Below are 14260 nucleotides of genomic sequence, written 5' to 3' on the forward strand. Positions count from 1 at the left end.
CCACAGATATAAAGGGAACTGTTGGTGGCATTCTGTCACATCAGTAAAATCTTAAGATAAATACCATGTGAAAAATTATAGTACCTCAATGTTACCAAAAGAGCACTAAATAATACTTATTTAAGGGCTTCTATGCCAAAAACGTCCCTGAAAATAATTTGGATGTTGAAATACAATTTAATGTATACTTGGTTTGGAGAGGCCTTTTAAAATTGGTTGCCTATTTTATTTTTTAACATGATATGTTTCCAGAGTATTTTGGCAAAACTCTCTGCTATATTTAAACCTTATGATTGATATCCAGAGGGTTCATTTATTTAAAAAACAGATATATGATAAATAAATTATGGGGACTATCCTCAGTAATTATTGTTTCTCTGCAGATGAGATAATTCACATGAAGGTGTTTTATAGGCAGCAGTAATCTTTAAATTGTTGTTATTTTGAAAATGTTACTGAAAAATGTTCTCATCTTCTTCTGGACATATTTGGGTCTAATTCTGCAGGCTATTCCTGTTATTCACAGACTGCAGTTGATTGATGATGCCTTTTCCTTGTCTAAGTGAGTATATTTTCTTCTTTCATGGTTTTAGAATATACCTCGAGACCTTTATAAAAATAATAGCTTCATCACTATGAATTTGATTATTTAGTATATATAGGCCATAACTGATTCAGAATAGGATGCAATTCTGTAGCTGCAATGGAATTTTATAATATAATGAGTTGCTGGAAATAAAAAGACTACCAATTGAGATTTGGCAGTGATTTCTGTTATCCAAAGGTGATGGCTACAATTTTAATGCAGTCTCGCCTGTATTTTAATATATTGCACAATTATTTATTTTATTTATATTAGATTTACTCAGTGTAAGATATGCTGCTAAGTGTTTATAACCAGGTAAATTAATAAATATTCAGAGTTTAAATTTTCAGTCAATAAAATTAGGAATATATGTAGTAAATTATCTAGTATTTTTTCTTTCTTTAGCCAGACATATTGCTTGAGTAAATGTCTACTTATTTTATCCTTCTTTACTCCTTTTTCCCTCTGTGACTTGCAGTATATTTCCTTGTCTAATACTTTGCTGAAATTTCTCTCTCTCTAAGATCACCATGACTTTACTATAATTGACTACATCCTCCTAAAATGTCATTTTGGCTTCCTTAGACTCTGATATGCAAACCTGGTTCTCCTTGTGTATCTGACTCCTCTTCTACTACTGTGAGCTTCTTAGGACCAATCATGGTTATATTACTTTCTTCTATCTTTCGTTTGATAACTCATTCACTCTTGGGTTTTGGTGACCATTTTATTGCGTATCTGTAGAGTGCCAGCAGATGTAAGGTCCTCAGTAAATGTTTGTGGAAGAACATGTTGATGACTTCCAAATCTACATTGTTACTTATCTTTCCTCCTGTCTTAGGTTTATCCTGTGGTCATATGAATTCAGTACCTTAAACCCTGAACTTCATTTTTGTCTCTACCTTGCTCTTGCTATCAATTTCTCCCTGCATGGCAAAGGTACTCTTCTTTTCATCACCCAAACTTGAAACCTCAGAGATATCCTTGATTCCTCTCTTTACTTCATCTTACATGCACAGTCACCAAGTCTTATCTCTTCATTCTTAGAAATGTCTTTCGGAGGCTCACTTTACCACTTTCACTGCTTCCACACTAAGCCAAGCTTTCTTCATCTCTTGCCTGGCCTATTAGATTAGCCTCCTGTCTTCAGTCCTTTTGAATTTCATTCTGTCTTCTGTAACACTATTGCAATAAAATTGTTAGACGTCAATTTCATTATGCTTTTCCAATTGTTTAAATGCCTAGAGTACCTTTCCACCTAAACTCTTCATCCTGACATTCAAGGATCTGCACAGGCTTGAGCCGACTTACCTATTAGGCCCTATTTCTCACTATACACAAAGGAAATCCCCTGCCTCAGTTAGCTTCATCTGCCCATCACACTAATTCCCACCTTATCTTATTTGTCCTGGGCTGCCCTCCTCTTTTTCTACCTATTTTAATCCTATGCATCCTTCACTGCTCTTCCCAAGTTTCTCCTCCATGAAGCCTTCCTTGACTTTTCTATCTTATCCCTGACATTTCTACATGCATATTTTCCTTGTTTGCTACTTTACAGTATTCACTGCCTTTTCTGGGACTTTTCATTACTGGTTTCTTATGCATAAGTCTCAGCTCTTCATTGAAGCTCCTCAATGGTAGGCAAGTGCAGTGTCATATGTACTACAGGCATACCTTGTTTTATTGTGCTTCGCTTTGAGACTTCACAGATATTGCATTTGTTACAAATTAAAGATTTGTGGCAACCCTGAGTCAAGCAAGTCTATCGGCATCATTTTCCAGCAGCATGTGCTCATGTTATGTCTCTGGGTCACATTTTAGTAATTCTTACAATATTTCAAACTTTTTCATTATTGTTATATCTGTTACAGTAATCTGTGAACAGGAATTGTTGATGTTATGACTGTAATTGTTTTGGGGTGCAATGAATTGTGCCTGTATAAGGCTGCAAACTTAATAATTGTGTGTGTTCTGACTGCTCCACTGGCTAGCCATTCCTCCATCTCTCTCCCTCTTCTTTGGCCTTTCCATTCCCTGAGAATCAGTAATATTGAAATTAGGGCCGGGTGCGGTGACTCACGCCTGTAATCCCAGCACTTTGGGAGGCCAAGGCGGGCAGATTGTGAGATCAGGGGGTCAAGACCATCCTGGCTAACACGGTGCAAACCACGTCTCTACTAAAAATACAAAAAAATTAGCTGGGCATGGTGGTGGGCACCTGTAATCCCAGCTACATGGGAGGCTGAGGCAGGAGAAAGGAATGAACCCAGGAGGCAGAGCTTGCAATGAGCTGAGATCACGCAACTGCACTCCAGCCTGGGTGACAGAGCGAGACTCTGTCTAAAAATAAAAAATAAAATAAAATTAGGCCAATTAATAACCCTACAATGGCCTTTAGGGGTTTAAGTAAAAGGGGGAGTCCTGCATCTTTCACTTTAAATCAAAAGCTAGAAATGATTAAGTTTAGTGAGGAAGGCATGTTGAAACTGAGATAGGCTGAAACTAGGCCTCTTGCACCAAACAGCCAAATTGTAGATGCAAAGGATAAGTTCTTGAAGGAAATTAAAAAGTACTACTCTAGTGAATACATGAATGATTTTTTTTTAAAAAGTGAAACAGCCTTATTGCTGATAAGGAGAAAGTTTCAGTGATTTGAATAAAAGATCAAACCGGCCACAGTATTCCCTTAAACCAAAGCCTAATCCAGAGCAAGGTCCTAACTCTCTTCAATTCTATTTAGGCTAACAGAGGTGAGGAAGGTACAGGAAAAGGTGCTAGTTTAAAGCTAGCAGAGGTTAGTTCATGAAGATTAAGGAAAAAAGCCATCTCCACAACAAAGTACATGGTGAAGCAGCAAATGTTGATGTAGAAGTTATAGTAAGTTATCCAGAAAATCTAGGTAAGATAATTGTTAAAATGGCTGCACCACCGGGCGCAGTGGCTCACGCCTATAATCCCAGGACTTTGGGAGGCTGAGGCAGGCAGATCACGAGGTCAGGAGATCGAGACCATGGTGAAACCCCGTCTCAACTAAAAATACAAAAAATTAGCCTGGTGTGGTGGCGTGCCCCTGTGGTCCCAGCTACTCAGGAGGCTGAGGCAGGAGAACGGTGTGAACCTGGGAGGCAGAGCTTGCAGTGAGCTGAGATCGTGCCACTGCACTCCAGCCTGGGTGCAGAGCGAAAGTCCATTTCAAAAAAAAAAAACAAAAAACGGCTGCACCAAACAACAGGTTTTTCTGTTTTTTTTTTTTTTTTTAGTATTATTATATTTTAAGTTCTAGGGTACATGTGCACAACATGCAGGTTTGTTACCTATGTATACATGTGCCATGTTGGTGTGCTGCACCCATTAACTTGTCATTTACATTAGGTATATCTCCTAATGCTATCCCTCCCCCCTCCCCCTACCCCAGGACAGGCCCCAGGGTGTGATGTTCCCCTTCCTGTGTCCAAGTGTTCTCATTGTTCAATTCCCATCTATGAGTGAGAACATGCGGTGTTTGGTTTTTTGTCCCAACAACAGGTTTTTCAATATGAAACAGTCTTATATAGGAAGAAGATGCCCTCTAGGCCTTTTATAGCTAGAGAGGACAAGTCAATGCCTGGCTTCAAAGTTTCAAAGGACAAGCTGACTCTCTTATTAGGGGCTAATGCAGCTGGTAGCTTTAAGTCGAAGCCCATGCTCATTTACCATTCTGTAAATCCTAGTGTCCTTAAACATTACCTAAATCAACTCTGCTTGTGCTCTGTAAGTGGAAAAACAAAGCCTGAATGACAGCATATCTGTTTACAGTATGGTGTGCTGAATATTTTAAGCCCATCGCTTAGATCTACTGCTCAGGAAAAAAAAAAAAGAAGGTTCCTTCCAAAATATTACTGCTCATTGACGATGCACTTGATTACACAAGCACTATGATGGAGATGTACAAGATTAATGCTGTTTTCATGCCTACTAACATAACATCAATTCTTCAGTCCATAGATCAAGGAGTAATTTCTTTCTTTCTTTTAACTCTTACTATTTAAGAAATATATTTTATAAGGCTATAGCTTCCATAGATAATGATCCTTCTGATGAATCTGGCCAAAGTAAATTGCAAATCTTCTGGAAGGGATGAATCATTCCAAATGCCATTACGAACATTTGTGATGCATGAAAGGAGGTAAAAAAAAATCAATACAAACAGGAGTTTTGAGGAAGTTTTCAATCCTCATTGATGACTTCAAGGGGTTAGGATTTCAGTAGAGGAAGTCACTTCAGATACAGTGGGAATAGCAATAGAACTAGAATTAGAAGTGGAGCCTGAAGATGCGACTGAATTGCTGCAATCTCATGATCAAACTTGAGTGAATTAGAAGTTGCTTCTTATGGACGAGCAAGGAAAGTTGTTTCTTGAGAAAGAATCTAATCCTGGTGAAGATGCTATGACCATTGTTGAAATGACATCAAAGGATTGAGAATATTATGTATACTTAGTTGTTAAAGTAGCAGCAGGGTGTGTGACAGGATTGACTCCAATTTTGAAAGAAGTTTTGCTGTGGGTAAAATGCTGTTAAACAGCATTGCATACTACAGAGGAATCTTTTGTGAAAGGAAACTGAGCAATGTGGCAAACTTTATTGTTGCTTATTTTAAGAAATTGCCATAGTCACCCCAGCTTCCACAACTACCACCCTGATCAGTTAGCAGCCAAGGTTATGACTGGCTGAAGTCTCAGATTGTTGTTAGCATTTGTTGACAGTAAACTACTTTTAAATTAAGGTGTGCATACTGTTTTTCTTAGACATAATGCCATTGCTACTTAATAGGCTACAGTATAGTGTAAACATAAGTTTTATATGCACTGGAAAATAAAAAAATCTGTGTGACTTGCTTTATTATGATATTTGCTTTATTGTGTCTGAAACAGAATCCACAATATCTCTGAGGTATGCCTGTAGTTGGTGTGCACATCAGCAGCTGTCAGAGCATTAGATAGAGAATGACTTCTAATTAATACTTGTTGAATGCAAACTATGCTGTCACAAGAATGCATACAGAATGCATAACTGCTCTATTTCCTAATAATCAGTCCAACATTTGGCCTGAATTTTCTCTAGCCTTCAAGACTTTGGACACTTGAAAGTACCAAATTGAAATGGAAGGCCTGTCAACTTTGCTTGGGTTTCATTCTTTCTATAAGATGAGACAATTACCTTCTCATTTCTTGACTTATTCACATGCCTTATTGAAGTCAGGCATTGAATCATGGAACAAATATCGAACGCATGCAAATTACTTAGCAAGTGAAGGTTTTTTGAGTGTGTGTGTTTTTAAATCAAACAGAAACAATTATATTGAAATTGAAACAGCACTTGAGTTAACCAAGTACCTTGCTGAAGAAGATGAAATTATAGTATGGCATACAGTCTTGGTAAACTTGGTAACCAGGGATCTTGTTTCTGATGTGAACAACTATGATATATACCCATTATTAAAGGTAATTTCATTCTTTCTTATGTAGTTTTTAAATAAATCCTCTCTTCTTCTTTTTCATATTTTAGCCAGCATCTGTGAGACAGGTCTTTTCCAAAGTAATAGTCTTAGTTCCATATATATATATCCATTTCCTTAACAATGGCTGATTGATCTTGGAAGAAAATACCTTAGTCATAGACCTGGTCTAGGAGATGAGTGAGGTTTGGAAGGGTACTTCATTCTTGGTGAAGTGACAGTGTGTCCTAAGAAACCAGAAGTGGATGGAAATGGTATGACTGTTTTTTTAGGGAAAAGAATAGTATTTATTAGCAACTATTTTCCTAAGAGATTGTTAGGTAACCAGAATGAATTGTAACAACTCTGTGTCTATAATTGCAATATTCTGACTCATAGGAACAGCACTTAAATCCAGAGAGATATGTTCCAGAAAATGTAAAAATTTGAAGATGCTTTTGATCTTTTGAAAGGGAGAAATTAGAATTACTGAACAGAGAAATGACATGCCATCATAAATTTAAAAATATATTTTCCATTGTTAGATCTTAAACAGTAATTACAAGAAAAAATAGCAAAGGTGAAATCAAAGCAAAAGTTAGGTAGCCCTCTTTGGGGAGTTACGGGTCACACAAACCAAAAAGTATGTTAGGTGATGATTTCAAGTGAATTTCTGGGCCATTCGGAGGGTGAGATCACAAATACCTCTAATGGTCCCAGACTTTCTTTTTCCTAGTGGCCAAAGTACCAACGGGAATTTAGCTGACCTTGGGATGGTGATTAATAAAAGAAGGCACTAAAATTTTGGTGAAATTGAGGAGGCTCATTGATAACATCTGATGACTTGTTCTGGGTAAAGAAGTAAAACTAATACTTGTTTTTAAAGAATTTCAATGAACAGCATCTAGTTAATTCTTAGGGATATATTAGTAAATGTCTAACTTCTATAATTTTATATTTACCAGCTGATAGCTTATGTTGATTTTAAAATTAGGGCTTCGGTTTGTCCAGGACATAAACCAGTTCTTTTTTTTTTTTTTTTTTTGAGGAATGTATACTTAGTATGGATGTTTTATGGTAGAAAGACTGTTTTATATTTTTACATTTCTTCTCTGTTTTGAACATAACTGGAAATGTATGCAATGATGTTAAATGATAATTATAGCTAATTTTTTTTGAGTTATTGCTTTGTGCCAGGCAATGTGCTTGCAATATATTATATTATTTAATCCTCATAATACACTGTAACATTGGTATTATGGTAAACCACGTTTTATGTAAAATGGAACTAAACCCAAAAAGGTTAAAAAATAAACCAGTTATATATTTAGTAACAGATAAAGATAATTTCTGAAGAAGTATCTGCCACTTGCCTATCAATGTCTTTTCAGATAAATAAATAGAACACAGTGAAAATTCAGTGTTTGCAAGCCAGAATTAATGGTGTATTTTCTTTGTTGTTTATAGAAGTACCTATTAAAGAGACTTAATTTAATATGGAATATTTATTCAACTATAATTCGTGAAAATGTGTTGGCATTACAAGATGACTACTTAGCTCTGTAAGTATGTTTTCAGAAGTGATAATTGAATAAAACGCATTCATATTAATAGGCTTCCAGAAGTAATAAAATAAAACCTTCATACCTGTTATTCATTGAGATATTTTATATGCTATTATTATTTGAGAACAATAGCTCAGAGGTTGGTGGGCTACATGCATTCTAACAGAAAATAGTCGTTTTAGATCTTAATTTACCTGCAAAGCATGTGCATGTACACATAGGAACTTACAGCTCTATGTTCTCAAAGCCTAGACTACTGATTGAAATTATAAATGTTTCCTACCATTGGTGAAGGTGTGCTAAGCAAAGCTAGCCTATACCAGTGAGTTGAAGGGCATGGGGAAGCCACAGGGGAAAAGGTCCCCTCTGTATATTATTGTTAACATAAATTCAGTCATTATGCAGATAAGATGAGGTAGGTGGACAGTGATATAGATCAGTCACTGTGTGTGAGCACAGGTTAGTATCACAAATGACTTTTATATTACCAGTTTGGTGAGGAGAGTAAGCACATTGTCATGGTGGTCTAGGAAGGAGGCAAGAGGCAAAATGGGGTGGTAGTATTTCCGTCTTCCTTGTGTCCTAAGTTTTGTGCATAGGATGGTCTCTAGATTTAGGGAGGGACTCTGTAGCCAGTAACAGGATAGGGATTATACCTACAACTTCTGGCCAACATCAAGTTCAAATCAATTAGACCAAGCAAGAAATACAAAATATACAAAGTATGATTATTCTGACTCAATAGTACTATTCTGGGAGGGCAGAAATTTTAGTGCTAAGGGATGTGACTGGAAGGACATAAAATGTAATGGATGAGTAGGTGGACAATGGTAAGGAATAGCTGGGATTGAGAGTGGCTAGGCAATTTGTATGAATGAATGGGAAGGCAAAAGTGTGCTCAATCAGGCAGCATATTTGTTAACCAGACATATCCTTGGCTCTCCTAAATCGGACTGAAGCAGCCTACTCTTTATAGCATCCCAGGGACAGTTCTCTTCAGAGCAGCTCTAGGGAGTTCGACTGCACTTCCACAGAACTCCAGCTTGTTGTTACCAGCTTTAGATTAGGATGGGTGAGGAGAGGGAGTGAGTAGAGTACGTAAATGAATACCTTGAACTGTCTCTCAGAGGACCTCCACCCTTACACATTCCTCTTCAGCTTATCAGAAGGTCAGGCCAGGCTGGGTTGAAACTGGAAGATGGAGTAACAGAGATTTGGCGCTTGCATTTTCTGGAAACCTATGGCCAATTTGGGTTTCTTTACCCTGACCCCAAACTGGAGTAGGGACCACAAGGCATCACTTACCTGGATTTATTATTGGTCTTCACTCTATTCTTTTGAACTTATTTTGTTTTAAAGTACAGTGTATACCCCTGCTCAGCTGTAAAAACAAACCAAACCAACCAAATACCTTTATTCTTCTTCTGAACATGTATATAACAGCAAGGAGGAGTAGAAGAAACACACTAAAGCAAGAGAAAGCAAATTGTAGAAGGGGAGAAATGAACTCTTCCCTTTCCCTTTCTTGTATAGAGAAAGAACTTTATTTTAAAGTCTATTAGATCAGATACTCTAAAATCATTTTTTATCCATAAGGCAATTCTAGTAAAAGAGAGGAAAAATAAATTGACAACAGCTGTGGAGTGTGTGTACACCCATGTGTGTTTGAGGGAGATGAAGGATGGCAGTAATTTGTTTCTCACTTTCAAAAAATACTGGTCTTAGGAGCTTTTTTTGGTGCCTAGGAGCCTCTCAGTAAATATTTCTCTGAATCTTAAATATCTCTGTCATCCACAAAAGCAATTTTTTTAAACAAACCCAATGTCATTGAAAGGATATTTAAAAATACCCATCTTTTTATGAAACACACATTTTTGGAAGCAGAGAAAATGAAGGTGGTAATGCAAAATAAACTGTTTTTCTTTGACTTTTTCTTCAAGAATATCACTGGGAAAACTTTTTGGAACTGCGTGTTGGTTGGGCCTTGAAGACTGCCTTCAGCTGTCAAAAGAACTCTTCACTAAATGGGTGGACCATCCAGAAAATGAGTAAGAGTAATATTGTAATTCCTCTTGTTTTTGTCCTATTTAAGCACCAGCAATTTCCCTTTTTGATGTACTCACTGTGGGAATGAGTGTTTTGCTTTCACTTGGTTAGGCGCTCTCTCCTACTATTCTTTTCAAATACCTTTTTAAAAAAACCAGTGTTTAATGTGGGTCTGTGTATAACAATAGACTAGAATTTATACAATGAATTGTCACCTAGGACCTTTCACTGCCAATGCATTCTTCCAATAAGCACTTATTTGGAGCTGTCTCTGCTTGATTTGAGTCTTAATAGGTTGTTCTTTATGATTGTTTGTGATTGTTATATCTATGAGTGCAGCAGAGCACCTCCCTCTCCATCTCTCTCTTAGTTTGTTGCCTCACTGAGCGCTGAGACTCTCATTTTGGTTTTATTACCTTTAATATACCACCTCAGATGGACTCTTAGGAAATGTGATAATGAGATATGAGATACAAGACCAACTTGTATTATCAATATACTCTATACTATTCTAATTTCCTTCTTTCTTAAAGCCCATTAGTTTGGAATTGATGATCTCTTCTCATGGAATTAATGCTAATGACAGTTCTGACAATTGCCTCTCTAGATTCCTACTTTTGACCTTTATATCTGTGACTACAAATATTTTTTCTAGATTCATACTCTAAAATTTGATAACCTGGGGAAACAAAACTACTATGAAAAATATCATTTTATGTTATATTTTACAGAATACCTTATCCAATTAAAGATGTGGTTTTATGTTATGGCATTGCCTTGGGAAGTGATAAAGAGTGGGACATCTTGTTAAATACTTACACTAATACAACAAAGGAAGAAGAAAAGATTCAACTTGCTTATGCAATGAGCTGCAGCAAAGACCCATGGATACTTAACAGGTGATTATGCTCAACTTACCTTGAAAGTTCCTGGAAATGGAAAAAAATAGAAATGTGCTAATGTAAGTATTAAAACGATGCATATTTGTGCTGCACCATCTTAGAACCATGCGATTTTGATTTCATTTATTTAAATTAACTCTTTAGGTTGGATGTTTAAAATGTATTTTTTGCAAATGCACTTTTGCAGATTTATGGAGTATGCCATCAGCACATCTCCATTCACTTCTAATGCAACAAATGTAATTGAGATTGTGGCAGCATCTGAAGTTGGCCGGTATGTCGCAAAAGACTTCTTAGTCGACAACTGGCAAGCTGTGAGTAAAAGGTAAGAAGGAGAGTGAGACCTTTCTTTCATTTAGGTCACTGGTTTGGCGCTGGAAGCTCAGCTGTAGTCTAGCTGGGTCACAAAAGTCCTTTGCATTGACTAGAAAAGTGATCATTTTTCCTTCGTTTAGTCTCACTACAAACTGCCTGTGTTATGGAAGAGCAATGCATGAACTTTTAACTATGGCTTGAATATTTTTATCTTTTAGTTGACAACATGCCATACTCATAAAATAGATGCCTATGCTACTTCTGATAAATTTGCCTTAGTTCACTTTTCTTGCACATTCTGCACAAAAAGTGTTTCAGACTCAAATTAATTTGCTCTCTACATCTTATGCATTTGTTTTTAGGGCTTAGTTTATAGTCAGCAGTTTTGCTCAATTTTGCTAACACTTTTGTTTGAATAGACAGTAACATTATTTATGGATTGTAAGAAGGAAATAAAAGTTCAACTTAATAATTAAAATTTTATTTATAGTCAAAATGGCACAGGAACATTTACTTAGTTCTTTTTACATCTGAATATTTAATTATCACTAATTAAACAGATATATTTGACATGATAATATGTATGTCACTAGTCCTAATGTAATGATAAAGGTAGTATAAAATTATAAGTAAAAATGCTTATGCCAGATTAAATTTTATATTAATGATATGGAAAGTATCTATACTGAATTTGCTAAAATGTGACTGATCACTAACAAGTTAGCACTTCGTTTTTCTTACACATATTCCACTGTATGCTACTCGTGAAGATGGGGATGAAAAACCTTTTGGGACAGATGGAGACAATAGCTCCCTCAGTTCTGAAACTGTTTTAACCCTCACTTTTGCAGACTCACAGTGCATTTTAGCATTATAAAGTATCCAAGAAGCCCTGCAGAAGAAAACTTAGAGTTTTCCATACAGTTTGACTACACAACATCTTCTAGGTGTAGTTCTTCCAAACTCCAGCTTGGGATATGCTGATGTAAACAAAACGTCATTTTGCCAGTAGACCAGTTGTTCCAGAAGAAAGACAGATGGGAGAAACAAAATTTTCCAACCCTCTCATTTGGTTCTGAAACTTTAAAAAACCCATTAGTTAACATTTAGGCCTTGTTTTCTTCTTCTATAGAATAATAGATGTATTCGATAAATGTAAGATTCTTTCTAGTAATAAAAAGTTTTAGTTTTTCTACATCAAGATGCAGTTCAAATTGTTATTGGAGATGTAAAGGGATTAGGACTTGGTATCTGATAAATGCTGTAGAGGAGAGATGACAAGGGCTTTTGGGGATTTAAGGGGAAGAAAGGGATGTGCATGTGATTTGAACAAGCATAGTTGCAAATCTCCTCCTTCTTCCTGGAGGACAGAACATCAGGAAATGCCTGGAGGCAGAGCTGGGAGGCCAACTTGGGACTAGTCACAGTAACTGGCAGGAGCTTAGCGCACTGGAGAGGAGATGGGGTGGGAAGGTAAGTTGAGGGTCAGAGAGAAGGATGGGTGATAACAGGCCCTGAATATCATGTGAAGGAGTTTTATTTTGTGTGCTCTTCATTGGTGATGTCCTGTTTCTAACTGGTGTCGTATGTGAAACACACACACAGGCTGTCCTGATTATGACAGTGTGTTAACACTATTGGGGTCAGTTCTAGAACTGGGGGATGGGGATAGACTTAACTAGAGCAGTATAGCAAAGTGGTGGTTTCTTCCTCTAAGAACTATAGAAAGTGTCTCTTCATTACTGTCCTTTGTCCTTTTATTTATTGTGCTTTAGTTTTTCATGTATCCACTAGAGACATGGTATGTCAAAGAGTTAAGGCAATAGAATCTAGAATCAGATCAAGCATAGGATAAGGAGAGTGCTAAATATGTAACCTTAAACAAGATTTTTAACCTAAGCTTCAGCTTTCTCATTCATAAAATGAGGATAATAATGAATAGGCTTTAAGATAATTTAATAATGTGCTATTTAAGGTGATTGGCACACAATAAATGTTTAATGTTCATTATTATTATCTTAGTGAGATAATATGATGTATGTGCTTTATTACAAGTCCCTATATCCTTCACTTTATTTTTTTCTCAATATTATCAATTTCTATTTTTATGTTATTGATAACATCCCTCAGCAGTATTAGAGTCTCATGTTTAGAATGAAAAACACACATTGATGTTGTTCTTTAAAATAACATGTTTAGTCTGGGCATGGTGGCTCATGCCTATAATCCCAGCACTTTGCGAGGCCAAAGCAGGAGGATCATTATAGCCCAGGAGTTTGAGAACAGGCTGGGCAACATAGCAAGACTCTACTTCTACCAAAAAATTAAAAAACAAAATAATGTGTTTATATATGCAATAATTACAGTTTTCACAGCCACCCATAAAATAATTACCAATTAATAACCAAGACTCAGAAGTTAAATAACTTAAAGTCAATACCTAGTAAATAAACAAACTTGAATTAGAAAGCGTGTCCCCTGGCTCTGATTCCTGGCTCTCTATTTACTTCCTCCTAAGTAAGAAAATGCATACTTCATAATTTTTTTTTTTTTGAGAGTACTACTGAAAATATTTAATCTTTCAATGTGTTCTTAACTAATGCCTCATCTACATTTTCAGTGGCTCAAGCCTATAATAATCCCAGCACTTTGGGAGGCCAAGGCAGGCAGATCACCTGAGGTCGGGAGTTCATGACCAGCCTGACCAACAGGGAGAAACACCGTCTTTACTAAAAATACGAAAGTAGCCAGGCATGGTGGCACATGCCTGCAATCCCAGCTACTCGGAAAGCCAAGACAGGAGAATCGCTTGAACCCGGGAGGCAGAGGTTACAGTGAGCCAAGATCGACCCATTGCCCTCCAGCCTGAGTAGGCAACAAGAACAAAATTCTATTTTTTTTAAAGATATGCTATATCCTTTAAACATTTTGAGATGCCAAGATTTGTTCAAATATTTTAAATTTGTTTTACTTAGAAAGCCCTTCTCATGATGTGATTTATTTATCTCAATTCCAGAAAATGTTTAAATAAATGAAGTGGCTTTTCAGTTGATTTTTAAAAAATTAATAAACTTAATTTTTTAGGATAGTTTTAAGTTCACAGCAAAATTGAGCAGAGTTCCCATATATCCCTGTCAGCACACAGGCACAAGCTCCCCCTCTATCAACATCCTGCATCAAAGCCACACATTTACCATCACATGTTGATTAACAACAGAAATACATTCTGAGAAATGCATCCTTAGATGATTTAGTCTTTGTGTGAACAGCATAGACTGTACTTACACAAACCTAGATGGTAGAGCCTACCACACACCTGGGTTCTAGGGTATAGTCTATTGCTCCTAGTTTACAAACCTGTACAGCATGTT

The 14260-nt window shown here is 36.5% G+C and overlaps 1 protein-coding gene across 1 annotated transcript in view; it reads left to right on the top strand.

Annotated features, from left to right (window-relative positions):
- Positions 1 to 14260, top strand: part of LVRN (laeverin) — a 73352-nt gene that overhangs the window by 50043 nt on the left and 9049 nt on the right. The window contains exons 13-18 of the mRNA XM_025388134.1: positions 507 to 562; positions 5915 to 6068; positions 7529 to 7623; positions 9567 to 9674; positions 10404 to 10571; positions 10762 to 10899. Of these exons, the coding sequence (XP_025243919.1) occupies positions 507 to 562; positions 5915 to 6068; positions 7529 to 7623; positions 9567 to 9674; positions 10404 to 10571; positions 10762 to 10899 (719 nt within the window). The remainder of the gene's footprint in view (positions 1 to 506; positions 563 to 5914; positions 6069 to 7528; positions 7624 to 9566; positions 9675 to 10403; positions 10572 to 10761; positions 10900 to 14260) is intronic.

This window comes from Theropithecus gelada, chromosome 6, assembly GCF_003255815.1.
Source record: "Theropithecus gelada isolate Dixy chromosome 6, Tgel_1.0, whole genome shotgun sequence".
NCBI classification, from domain to species: domain Eukaryota; kingdom Metazoa; phylum Chordata; class Mammalia; order Primates; family Cercopithecidae; genus Theropithecus; species Theropithecus gelada.